Source organism: Phyllobates terribilis, unplaced genomic scaffold (assembly GCF_046119375.1).
Source record: "Phyllobates terribilis strain yellow unplaced genomic scaffold, ASM4611937v1 Scaffold_7__3_contigs__length_470593459, whole genome shotgun sequence".
Classification (NCBI taxonomy): Eukaryota; Metazoa; Chordata; class Amphibia; order Anura; family Dendrobatidae; genus Phyllobates; species Phyllobates terribilis.
In genome coordinates this window covers 282,043,699-282,058,059 of record NW_027362767.1, presented here as the reverse complement: position 1 = coordinate 282,058,059, position 14,361 = coordinate 282,043,699, and the positions used below count along the sequence as shown (strand labels likewise).

Genomic DNA, 14,361 nt, shown 5'->3' with positions numbered 1-14,361 from the left:
TGACTGTACACTGATGGTAAAAACAGACACACTGACCGTACACTGATGGTAAAAACAGACACACTGATCATACACTGATGGTAAAAACAGACAAACTGACTGTACACTGATGGTAAAAACAGACACACTGATCGTACACTGATGGTAAAAACAGACACACTGATCGTACACTGATGGTAAAAACAGACACACTGATCGTACACTGATGGTAAAAACAGACACACTGACAGTACACTGATGGTAAAAACAGACACACTGATCGTACACTGATGGTAAAAACTGACACACTGACTGTACACTGATGGTAAAAACAGACACACTGATCGTACACTGATGATAAAAACAGACACACTGATCGTACACTGATGATAAAAACAGACACACTGACAGTACACTGATGATAAAAACAGACACACTGACAGTACACTGATGGTAAAAACAGACACACTGACTACACTGATGGTAAAAACAAACACACTGACCGTACACTGATGGTAAAAACAGACACACTGACTACACTAATGGTAAAAACAGACACACTGATCGTACACTGATGGTAAAAACAGACACACTGACCGTACACTGATGGTAAAAACAGACACACTGACCGTACACTGATGGTAAAAACAGACACACTGACTGTACACTAATGGTAAAAACAGACACACTGATCGTACACTGATGATAAAAACAGACACACTGATCGTACACTGATGGTAAAAACAGACACACTGATCATACACTGATGGTAAAAACAGACACACTGATGGTAAAAACAGACAAACTGACCGTACACTAATGGTAAAAACAGACACACTGATCGCACACTGATGGTAAAAACAGACACACTGACCGTACACTGAACGTAAAATGGACACACTGACTGTACACTAATGGTAAAAACAGACACACTGATCGTACACTGATGGTAAAAACAGACACACTGATCGTACACTGATGGTAAAAACAGACAAACTTACCGTACACTGATGGTAAAAACAGACAAACTGACAGTACACTGATGGTAAAAACAGACAAACTGACAGTACACTGATGGTAAAAACGGACACACTGACCGTACACTGATGGTAAAAACAGACACACTGATCGTACACTGATGGTAAAAACAGACACACTGATCGTACACTGATGATAAAAACAGACACACTGATCGTACACTGATGGTAAAAACAGACACACTGACAGTACACTGATGGTAAAAACAGACACACTGACAGTACACTGATGGTAAAAACAGACACACTGATCGTACACTGATGATAAAAACAGACACATTGACAGTACACTGATGGTAAAAACAGACAAACTGACCGTACACTAATGGTAAAAACAGACACACTGATCGTACACTAATGGTAAAAACAGACACACTGATCGTACACTGATGGTAAAACAGACACACTGACCGTACACTGATGGTAAAAACAGACACACTGATCGTACACTGATGGTAAAAACAGACACACTGACAGTACACTGATGGTAAAAACAGACACACTGACTGTACACTAATGGTAAAAACAGACACACTGATCGTACACTGATGGTAAAAACAGACACACTGATGGTAAAAACAGACAAACTTACCGTACACTGATGGTAAAAACAGACAAACTGACAGTACACTGATGGTAAAAACGGACACACTGACCGTACACTGATGGTAAAAATAGACACACTGATCGTACACTGATGGTAAAAACAGACACACTGATCGTACACTGATGGTAAAAACAGACACACTGACAGTACACTGATGGTAAAAAAAGACACACTGACTGTACACTAATGGTAAAAACAGACACACTGATCGTATACTGATGGTAAAAACAGACACACTGACAGTACACTAATGGTAAAAACAGACACACTGATCGTACACTGATGGTAAAAACAGACACACTGATGGTAAAAACAGACAAACTGACCGTACACTGATGGTAAAAACAGACACACTGATCGTACACTGATGGTAAAAACAGACACATTGATCGTACACTGATGGTAAAAACAGACACACTGATCGTACACTGATGGTAAAAACAGACACATTGATCGTACACTGATGGTAAAAACAGACACACTGATCGTACACTGATGGTAAAAACAGACACATTGATCGTACACTGATGGTAAAAACAGACACACTGACCGTACACTGATGGTAAAAACAGACACACTGATGGTAAAAACAGACACACTGATGGTAAAAATAGACACACTGACCGTACACTGAAGGTAAAACGGACACACTGACCGTACACTGAAGGTAAAACAGACACACTGACCATACACTGAAGGTAAAACGGACACACTGACAGTACACTGATGGTAAAAACAGACACACTGACAGTACACTGATGGTAAAAACAGACACACTGATCGTACACTGATGGTAAAAACAGACACACTGATGGTAAAACCAGACACACTGACCGTACACTGAACGTAAAATGGACACACTGACCGTACACTCATGGTAAAAACAGACACACTGATCGTACACTGATGGTAAAAACAGACACTTGGACCAAACCCTGATGGTAAAAACAGACACACTGACAGTACACTGATGGTAAAAACAGACACATTGATCGTACACTGATGGTAAAAACAGACACACTGACCGTACACTGATGGTAAAAACAGACACACTGACCGTTCACTGAAGGTAAAACAGACACACTGACCATACACTGAAGGTAAAAACAGACACACTGACCGTACACTGAAGGTAAAACAGACACACTGACGGTACACTGAAGGTAAAACGGACACACTGACTGTACACTGATGGTAAAAATGGACACACAGACCAAACCCTGATGGTAAAAACAGACACACACTGACCATACACTGATAGTAAAAACAGACACACTGATCGTACACTGATGGTAAAAACAGACACACTGATCGTACACTGATGGTAAAAACAGACACACTGATCGTACACTGATGGTAAAAACAGACACATTGATCGTACACTGATGGTAAAAACAGACACACTGACCGTACACTGAAGGTAAAAACAGACACACTGATCGTACACTGATGGTAAAAACAGACACATTGATCGTACACTGATGGTAAAAACAGACACACTGACCGTACACTGAAGGTAAAACAGACACACTGACCGTACACTGAAGGTAAAACGGACACACTGACAGTACACTGATGGTAAAAACAGACACATGGACCAAACCCTGATGGTAAAAACAGACACACTGACAGTACACTGATGGTAAAAACAGACACACGGACCAAACCCTGATGGTAAAAACAGACACACTGACAGTACACTGATGGTAAAAACAGACACACTGATCGTACACTGATGGTAAAAACAGACACATTGATCGTACACTGAAAGTAAAACGGACATACTGACCGTACACTGAAAGAAAAACGGACATACTGACCGTACACTGATGGTAAAAATGGACACACTGACCAAACACTGATGGTAAAAACTGACACACTGATCGTACACTGATTGTAAAAACAGACACACTGACCATACACTGAGGGTAAAAACAGACACATGTACACTGATGGTAAAAACAGACACACTGACCATACACTGATGGTAAAAACTGACACACGTATACTGATGACACATGGATCCAAAACACTGATGACACCAGTGCCATTTTCATGTACATGTTTAAACACGGACATGGGAATGAGGCCTAACAAGGAACCTTCCAGGTCCCCTGACTGTCCCATCCATTATTACAGTGATATGGGGGCAGATTTGGTTATCCCAATAAGGTGGTAAATGTAGCTTATTAGCACTGCAATCTTTGAAGAAGGTAGTTTCTTCCTGAAGCATCACATAATGCAGACGAGGCAGTCCAGCAAGTCTCTTCCCCTGGAACAGTCCTGCCTTGGATGTTCTAATTATTCTTTCCTGGGCATGATTGACGGTCTACATTCAATACTTATTATGGTAGGGCCATAATGCATACTGCCAATCCCGTCCAGAGAGGTGTGATTAGAAGATCCGAGTCTGAGGAAAGAGACCTCTTGCCGGACTAGTCCTGCCTCATTTGCAACGCTCCAGCATAGAACTACAATCTTCAAAGATTGCAGTGCTAATAACTTGCATAAAACACCTTATTAGAATGAATAGATCTACACCCATATTGGATTAGTACCTGTTGGGGAACAGTCAGGGGACCTCCAGGTTCTCATTGAAGTAGTGCACGACATGGCTCTACACTATTTTTCGCATCGGCGCTCAGTACAAAATGTGTGAAAAGGTATTATCCAAATAACATAGGCACAACAGGTTACCAGCGTAGAACCCAGTGATGGGTTGTCTAATGATTGCTACGTCTGTGTATATGGGGTACTGAGTATGGTAACATAATAAAAACAGCAGGCACTCACCCTCTACACGTCCAATGTCGGCTCTCTACAGCTTCTCTGGTCTCATTGTTTTGTCTGCAGCAGTATCACGGTGACAGCTCGCATCACCACTGCAGCCAATCACGGAGGATCTGCCGACTTTGATGGCACAAGAAGCCGAGCTCTGTGATTGGCTGCAATATTGATTTGATATCACTCCTGCAGCCAAAGAACTGAGACTGGAGCAGCTGCAAAGAGTCGCCACTGGACCCGGTGAGGGGGATGCTCTCTTCATTATGCTATGTACAGTATGGAAAATAATTTTACATAGCATAATAAAGAGATCAAATGTTCATAAAATGGAAACCCTTTTATTGCAGAAAGGCTTTAACTATGATCAATTTTGTATATATTCCCATTTTGTGAGTATTTTTCACAAGCTTTAAACTTGTGTCAGCTGAATATTTAGTGCTATGTAAGTAATTATTGTATCCAAAATGGCACAAAACATTGTGCTGATTGGCTAATAAAAGTCCTAAAAACATACCACAATCTCATAGCTATAAGTCCTCTGTGTTTATTAGTGGAGGGATCCCCAAGCCCCCCTACCATTCTCTGTGGTGATTGCCTGGATGATATGTAAGTATAGAGTGAAGCCTATCAAAGACCGCTCTCATGAATACAGGCGAGTCATGAGTCTACTGTTTACATGGAGAGATCTCTCCTCCTGGGTTTTGTCACCACTCCTATTAGCCAAACTGCACAATATTTTTTGCCAATGTGGCTACCAGGAGTACGAAACGATAGGTGCAATTTGCTTCCCTTACAGAGGGTAGAATATCCAGCTGCCAGATCTGCTTTAATCAAGCTATTGATTTTTTTATCAAATTCTCCTCTGTCTTTTGTATTTACAGACACTTTAATGATACCCTCAAACCTAGACAGTGGTACCTGTCCTTTGGGGCAGTTTCCATGTGGAAATCTGTCTGTGTGCTTACCTCAACTGCTACACTGCAACGGACACAAAGACTGTGCGAACGGAGCGGACGAGGAAAACTGTGGTAAGTAGAAGATTGTTTCAGTGTGTAAGTACAGGTGGACCATACTGTATTATTAAGAAAATAACGCCGACTCTTTCTCTTCTCAATCCTTTATCTCACAATCCTGAGATATCACATTCTGTAAAACAAATCCACCATTTTATTAGCCGTACTGCTAATATATAAAATACTAGATGGTGGCCCGATTCTAATGCATCGGGTATTCTAGAATAGGTATGCGGCCGACGGGGCGCAATTAGCAGAGCGGTGTTTAAATTTTGCGCCAAAATCGCTGATTGGTCGTGTTCGGCAACCGCGACCAATCAGCAAAGCAGTGTTTAAATTTGGCGGCAATATTGGTGATTGGTCGCGGGCGGCGGCCGCGACCAATCAGCGAACCGTGTTAGTGAGGACTGGAGAGCGTGTTTAAATTTGGCACCAAAATCGCTGCTTAGTCACGACCAATCAGCAGAGCGGTGTTTAAATTTGGCGCCAATACTTCTGATTGGTCGAGGCCGCCGGCCGCGACCAATCAGCGATTTTGGCGCAAAATTTAAACAACGCTCTGCTGATTGGTCACAGCCGTCAGCCGCGACTAATCAGCGACTTTGGGGCCAAATTTAAACCCCGCTCTGCATCGCTCTGCTGATTGGTCGCGGTCGCCGGCCTCGACCAATCAGCAGAGCGTTGTTTAAATGTGGCGCTAAGATCTGTGATTGGTCGCGGCCGCTATTTAAATGTGGCGCCCAAATCGGTGATTGGTCGCGGGCAGCGGCCGCGACCAATCAGCAGAGCGTTGTTTAAATGTGGCGCTAAGATCTGTGATTGGTCGCGGCCGCTATTTAAATGTGGCGCCCAAATCGGTGATTGGTCGCGGGCAGCGGCCGCGACCAATCAGCAGAGCGGTGTTTAACTTTAGCGCCAAGATCACTGATTGGTCTCGTGCGGAGAGCGCGACCAATCAGCGAACCGTATTGGTGAGGAGGGGGGAGCGGAATCGTATTATTGAGGAACGGGGAGCACCGCTGCCTGTGCGGGTACTTCCGCTGCGAGAACCCGGGACATGAGCGACTGCTCGCAGCAGAAGTATCCCGACCCGCAGCGCCGCTCCCCGGTCCTCCCTTCACACCCTAGCCGCTGATGTCTCCACAGTATCCGCATAGTGTTACAAAGGTCCGGACATTTGTGTGAAAAATCGCTGATTGGTCGCTGGCGCTGCCCGCGACCAATCACCGATTTGGGCGCCAAATTTAAATATCGGCCGCGACCAATCACCGATCTTGGCTCCACATTTAAACACCGCTGTGCTGATTGGTCGCGGTCGATATTTGAATTTGGCGCCCAAATCGGTGATTGGTCGCGGGCAGCGCCAGCGACCAATCAGCGATTTTTAACACAAATGTCCGGACCTTTGTAACACCATGCGGATACTGTGGGGACATCAGCGGCTAGGGTGTGAAGGGAGGACCGGGGAGCGGCGCTGCGAGTCCGGATACTTCTGCTGCGAGCAGTCGCTCATCTCCCGGCTTCTCGGAGTGGAAGTATCTGCACAGGCAGCGGCGCTCCCCGGTCCTCACTAATACGATTCCGCTCCCCGCTCACCAATACGATTCGCTGATTGGTCGCGTGCGGAGAGTGCGACCAATCAGTGATCTTGGCGCTAAAGTTAAACACCGCTGTGCTGATTGGTCGCCGACGCTGTGCGCGACCAATCACCGATTTGGGCAGCACATTTAAATAGCGTCCGCGACCAATCAGCACAGCGGTGTTTAAATGTGGAGCCAAGATCGGTGATTGGTCGCGGCCGATATTTAAATTTGGCGCCCAAATCGGTGATTGGTCGCGGGCAGAGCCAGCGACCAATCAGCGTTTTTTAACACAAATGTCCGGACCTTTGTAACACCATGCAGATACTGTGGGGACATCAGCGGCTAGGGTGAGAAGGGAGGACCGGGGAGCGGCGCTCATCTCCCGGCTGCATCTCCGTCCCACAGATGGGTCCGGCGGTCGGGTTCCTTCTGCTGTTGCCGGCCGGAAGATGAGCGCCTCGCGCCGGTCATCTCCCGGCTGCATCGCCGCTCAGCTCCGTCCCGCAGATGAGCCGCTAACGGCCGCCATCTTTTTTCTGAAATCCCCTGGCGCTGATTGGCCGCTGCCGGACCAATGAGCGATGCGGGATTTCCTGGACACACAGACACACAGACAGACAGACAGACAGACGATTATATATATAGATATTATCCTGGGTCCAAGATGGCAACCACAGTGACACAGGGAGTGCAGAGAGGAGTCTAAGGCCACGGCCCCACTATCAGTATTTGGTCAGTATTCAGTCAGTATTTTTTTTCATGAGTGGGAGCCAAAACCAGGTGAGGAACAATCAGATAAAAGGTATAATAGAAACAAGTCACCAATTCTGTATTTATCACCCACGTCTAGTTTTGGCTCCCACTCCTGAGAAAAAATACTGACCAAATACTGATAGTGGGGCTGTGGCCTAAACCACACTTTAGCCTTTGCTATTCCATAGCACAGGAAATGCAAGGGAGGTGTGGTTTAGAATCACAACAACACCCCCATACCTCTGCGGCAGCCATCTTGGAGACAATAGAAATGGGACACTAATCTGAGTTGGCAAAAGGAGGGCATCTGATGAACTATACATGAAAAATATATAGTATTTTTCTGCCTCTAGATAAAGAGTTGCTTCTAAACCACCGTATACACGTAAACGAAGTTACTATTTGAGATGGGTTATTTTAGGTTTGACACAGACATATCATGTTTAGGATTCGCAGAGAGGAAAAAAACACATCGAGGAGCGTGGGAACCAAGGAATCGGAATGATCATGTATCTTGTTCCCACAAATGAAAAACAATTTAATTGATTAGAGGAGATATATTTAGAAAGTGAACCACTTTTTTCCTAAGGCCACATAAAACATACAATTATACAAACATTTAAATAATAGAAATGGAGCGTCTTTGATCTCCGGGTTTGATGCCCACTAGACATTAAGATTCCGCCTGTAATAAAAAACTGTTCAAATACAATAATTTCTATCACTATAATGAATGCAATTTCGTTCTCGTCAGTTTCTTTAGATTTTCTAACAAACCTTTATAAAGCAGTTATTTCATATGTACAAAAAAAATTGAAAATCAAAAGAATCTGACAAAGAGAAGTGAATTGCATTCGTTATGGTGATAGAAATTATTGTATTTTAACAGTTTTTATTACATGTGCCATGCTGGTAATGAAAGTCAGAATTTTGATGTCTAGTGGGTGTGATGGATATCAAACCCGTGCCATTTCTATTATTTAAATTGGAAGGAAGTTAGCTGTTCGCTTTTGAAATGCGTCGTCTCTATTCAATTAAACAGTTTTATTAATGGGAACAAGATACACGATCGTTGCGATTCCTTGATTCCAAGTCCTTGGCTCCCATAGTTCCTCTCTCTGCTAATCATATTAATATTGGAATTAAGAAGATGCAACCTTGAGACTCATGCTGAAACAAGCGATGATTAAAGTTGTGCCTAAACCATAGCACAACTTAGACTGGTGAACACCCAACGTTTTTATAAAAAAATTAATTTATACTAATCACACTGCCTTAGAGGAGCACCGCTGTCTTTTCAATTTTTACAGAAGCACATCACATTTAGGAAGCGGTGGGAAACAAACAGTGGGCAACTGGTAGGATGACTATACATGACAAAATTGTAGTCGCTTTAAGGCTACGTTCCCACTATGAGTATTTGGTAAGTTTTTGATGTTGCAGCATTTCTGCACATATTAGGTAAATTAAATTACTTCTATTTTTTCACTGCATTCTTTGTGCATTTTTTACGCGTGTTTTTATCGCGTGTTTTTAGCTGTAATTTTTGGTATATCATGTTTTAAATACAACTGCTTTGTTTTTGATACTTCCAGTTACTTGGCTTTGATAACATTTTATTGATACAGTCATCTCTGGATTGCATGCACTTTTTAGTGCCTTTTTGCTATAGAAACGAGATGCAGATTTTCCTCCTCTAATACAACCCTGTGGGCAAAATCCACATATAAAACCCAGAGTACTCCCAAGAGAAATTGTCATTTTGCGGATTTCAAAAACACACCGTAGATCAGTTTACACCGCATAAAAAACAGTGGGCAAGAGATTTCTATAAATCCCATCCACTTTGCTGGAATCGTTAAGCTATGTGCACATGTTGAGCATTTTGTGTGTAGAAATTTCTGCACCATTTCTGCATCTTTTGTCAGGCAAAAACACAGGCAAAATGCAACGTTTTCGAGGCTGCATTTTCCTGCCAAGAGATGCAGACATGGTGCAAAAACGCACAGAGAATTGACATGCTGCAGATTATTTTCTGCACCAAATCTGCAAGTCAAAAATACTCAACGTGTGCATGGACACTAAAGATTTCTTATTCACTTTACTGGCATCAGGTTTTGCTAGCAAATCTGCATGGCAAAAACAGGCCAAATCTGCAAAGTGTGCACACTGCCTAAGTGTGCAATGAAAATTCAGAGCATCAAAAAACTCAGCAAAAACTCATCGTGCGTTTTCTGCATGGGCCTTTATTTCTTATCCACTGCCCACTGGAAGATGGCTGAGGGGCAGCATTTCAATTAATGCCATTAAGCTAATGAAATTGTGTGTTCTTAGATGCAAAAAAAGTTAATTTATATATAATATAGTAATGCACATTAAAACCCCACAGCTCTCCTGACTACACATTGGCAAAGAATAGCTTAACTCTGAATTCCCAATATACTACATTGGGGAAGTTTTTATTTGTGTGTTGTGCTAGATATGGATTGTTTTCTCGGTAATCTCCAGTAAATGATGTATTATTTCTGCTGCGCTCGGCGGCAGCATCTCTGTGCACAATATTCCTGTATATTCTCATGGGCTCCTGGAAATTGTCTCGATACATTTAAAATGTGTCTGTCACGCATGACTGATGCTTTGATCAAGAGACAATATACTCTGGGAATTATATACTAATAGTCTTGCTGGAGTAATCTGTAAATGTGAGAAGTTTACAGTGGACTTTCTTATCACAATACCATTCCCATAAAGTTTTTCACCAGGTAAGATGCAAGATTCCCCAGGTCTTACTTTATTTTTGGGTTATTTGTGCGGCTTTTACACGACTGTGTCACGTAGATCATCTCTCTCTTTTCCATTTTCAATTGGTGAAATTGGAAAATCTCATGCAGTGTAGCGCTGGCCTTACAACGATGTGAGGAGAACATGTAAAGAAGCACCGGAGGAAATTTGTTCTAAAACACCCACTAAAATGTCCTAATTTTCTTTGTAAGAACGATCAAATCTTTAAGGACATATCTGATTTAATGCCAGCTCAAGGAGCAGCGTCTAAGGCACCAGACAATCTTTCACATACAGGCTCGTGAAGTATAAATCTGTCACTAAATTTTATTGATTGACTTTTAATTATACAATAATTCTGATAGTTCCGATAATAGTGTGACAGGGAGCCATAATCTTACCATGCCGTGGTCAAATCAAAGAAAAAAGTATTTCCGGCTCCCCAATGTGAAAGGAGTCTTCCGGTAGTGCAAGGATTCAGCTGTGTCAGCAGCAGGACGAAGCAACAGAGGTGAGTATCCAGCATCTGGTCCGGGAGAGCGAGATGAAAAACAAAAAAATGTTATTATAAATTCATTAAAAGGCTAAAAGGAAAAAAATATATAATATATGAATATTGAAACAGACCTCATGTATATACGCTAGGATTTATTGAATATTTTACATTTTCTTCTTTCTTTCCATCCCTCTCCCTTTTTCTTTTCCCGAGTTTGGTACATCATTTTCCTTTTTTTTTTTTAAACTATTTTAGGCATTTACTTGTAACATGAAACCATGCCACACTATAATAAAGAATTACCTAGTTTGAAATGCGTCAGATCTACTGGAGCAGGGCAGGCGTCAGCACCCGGCATACCCGGGCAAGTGCCAGGGCTCTCGACCATCAGGGGGGCCACGCTCTGACGGGGCCCAGGGCCACCGGTGCTGTCCAAGCCCTGCTCTGCTTCATGCAGCACCGTGTGTGTGCTGCTGCTCCACCAATCAGGCCCAGTGCTGTCACTTCCAAAGACATGGCTGCGTGCTGTGCGGCTGTGTCTGGTAGTTATGACACAACAGGGGCGACACTGCGCCTTTAATTGTGCTTGTGTGTCGCACCTGCCGCATCATTACTACCAGACACAGCCGCACAGCCGAGTTGGCCCCCCTGATGGTCCAGGGCCATGTGACACACCGGAGGCCCTGCACTGCTGGATGGGACACAGACCGGGGGCAGGTGAACGAGCTTCCCCAATCCCCATATTAAAAATATTTCTAATGTATGTGTGCATGTATAATGTGAATGTCTGTGTATATGACTGTGTATATATATTTATGTCTGTTTTATATGTGTTTTTAAGAATGTGTTCAAATATGTATGTGTATGTATCTGTGTGTGTCTGCGTATTGTATGTATGTATATCTTTGTACCATGTGCATGTGTGTATGTGTGTGCATGCCTGCGGATCGTGTGCATGTCTGCATACCTTGTGCATGTCTGCGTACCGTGTGCATGTCTGCGTACCGTGTGCATGTCTGCGTATTGTGTGTGTGTGTGCATGTCTGCTACTGTGTACATGTCTGCGTATTGTGTGTGTGCGCATGTCTGCGTACTGTGTGCATGTCTGCGTATTGTGTGTGTGCGCATGTGTGCATGTCTGCATACTGTGTGCATGTCTGCGTATTGTGTGTGTGCATGTTCATGTCTGCGTACTGTGTGCATGTCTGCCTATTGTGTGTGTGCGCATGTGTGCATGTCTGCGTACTGTCTGCATGTCTGCGTATTGTGTGCGCATGTGCATGTCTGCGTACTGTGTGCATGTCTGCGTATTATGTGTGTGCATGTCTGCGTACTGTGTGCATGTCTGCGTATTGTGTGTGTGCGCATGTCTGCATGTCTGCGTATTGTGTGTGTGCATGTGCATGTCTGCGTACTGTGTGCATGTCTGCGTACTGTGTGCATGTCTGCCTACTGTGTGCATGTCTGCCTACTGTGTGCATGTCTGCGTATTGTGTGCGTGTGTGCATGTCTGCGTATCGTGTGCATGTCTGCGTATCGTGTGCATGTCTGCGTATTGTGTGCACGTCTGCGTATTGTGTCACGTCTGCGTACTGTGTGCACGTCTGCGTACTGTGTTTGTGTTTGTGTGCATGTCTGCGTACTTTGTGCATGTGTGTGTGTGCATGTCTGCGTACCGTGTGTGTGCATGTCTGCATATGTGAAGGACGAGGGGACAGCCTGTGTTTTATACCTATATTTCTCCGCCGTATCTGTGTATCATGAATTGTGGTATATGCTAAAGGGGCCCACTGAGACTCTTTCACCCGGGGCCCATGAAAACCTGGAGCTGGCCCTGTACTGGAATAACTGGGTATAGTTCTTGGGGACGGTCCCAATTTTTTCCTTTTTGCCTATTAATAAATTTATAATAAAAAAAAGTGTTTTTAACCACCCGTTGCTGCATATTCACCTCTATTGCATGGTCAAATCAATGTAACTCTTCCTGGGACAAGGGATTGACTTGCCTGATTTTAGGAAATGTGTGATTTAACTCTGATTTTCTAAATACAGTGATTATACCAGTAGGAAAAGCTAACAGAGGACAGCCTATATCACATTTACACACCGCATGGCTGTAATAGATACCGTACCTAGTTTTCTGCGTGACTTGTAATGTACTGTATGTGGGATATTTATGGGTATTTACAAATGATCATGTTAACAGTCTCCTGGTTGTCAAGGATCTGTATACAGGCTCATCTGTCATTGGTTTCTGATTCCAAATTAACTTCATTGAGTTTTAAGAAAGTTTTTTAAGTTTCTAATTTATGGCATGGAACATGCGGCACATCCACACAGCTCTCTTGGCTTTTCTTGGGCTCATCAATACAAGATATAGATTGTGGCTGCTGCTGTGGACAAATCTAAACCAGTCAATTGACCTTTATGTGCACATGTTAGTGCACACAATAATAGCCATCAAATAATGATCATTTCCTGTTGAAAATACATGAAAACGTTACTTAAAGAGTTTTCTCCTAGTCCCTGCAGTGTTCTATTCAATGGAACGCCGTGGCTCTCAGTGGTGGAGAGAAGATTGCACTGCCAACATATTGCAATCCCTCCTTCACTCGAGCTCATTTATCGGGAGGTAGGTAGCTCATGTGGAGAACCATGGGAGACTTGATTTGTTGAGTCTCTTATCAGCATAAACTTTTCCTGACATTTTGATTGGAAACTTTCAGTGGTCATAAAATACATATACTGCTGGATATCACCATACGATAGTTGGTGACCCAACAACCAAAAGCTACTTATGTTGAATCCTCCATACAGATGTCCCAAGTGAGGAGATAGAAACCAGGCTTAGCTTTAATTAAAACCTTTCTTCTAAAGACGTTTCCTATCTCTCCCCCAGTTCAGTTGAGACCTGGTTAGACACATGAAGAGGTGTGTCATTAGAGTAAGGGACCATCCATACTACGGTACACCTTGTCATGATTGGATGGCTTCTACCTTTTTTGATCAAAAAATGTGAACTAAGTTCCTCATGTTTTATATGTGTGTAGCAATAGTGGAATTCATGTATTCATTAATCGCACACAAAGGCCATCAATCATCAAGAGCATTCAAAGAAAACCAAATTATACTGTATAAGGTGGGCTAGTGAAAAATATAATAAATATGATCATGTCAGCTAGTGTTTGTCAGTGTATGACTGTGCTAACAATTCATTACTGCTCACAGTGGATAACAGTGGATGGCCAAAACTGTTTGATACCATCCAGAGTGCAAGAGGCAATCAAGCAGACCAGGACGAGGAGATACATGAATATGAATGTGGTAA

General features: G+C 43.1%; 1 protein-coding gene across 1 annotated transcript in view; it reads left to right on the top strand.

The window, feature by feature from the left end:
* The window catches only part of LOC141154650 (relaxin receptor 1-like), a 382,748-nt gene that overhangs the window by 228,226 nt on the left and 140,161 nt on the right, over positions 1-14,361 (top strand). The window contains exons 2-3 of the mRNA XM_073640924.1: positions 5,289-5,435; positions 14,262-14,357. Coding sequence (XP_073497025.1) covers positions 5,289-5,435; positions 14,262-14,357 — 243 coding nt within the window. The remainder of the gene's footprint in view (positions 1-5,288; positions 5,436-14,261; positions 14,358-14,361) is intronic.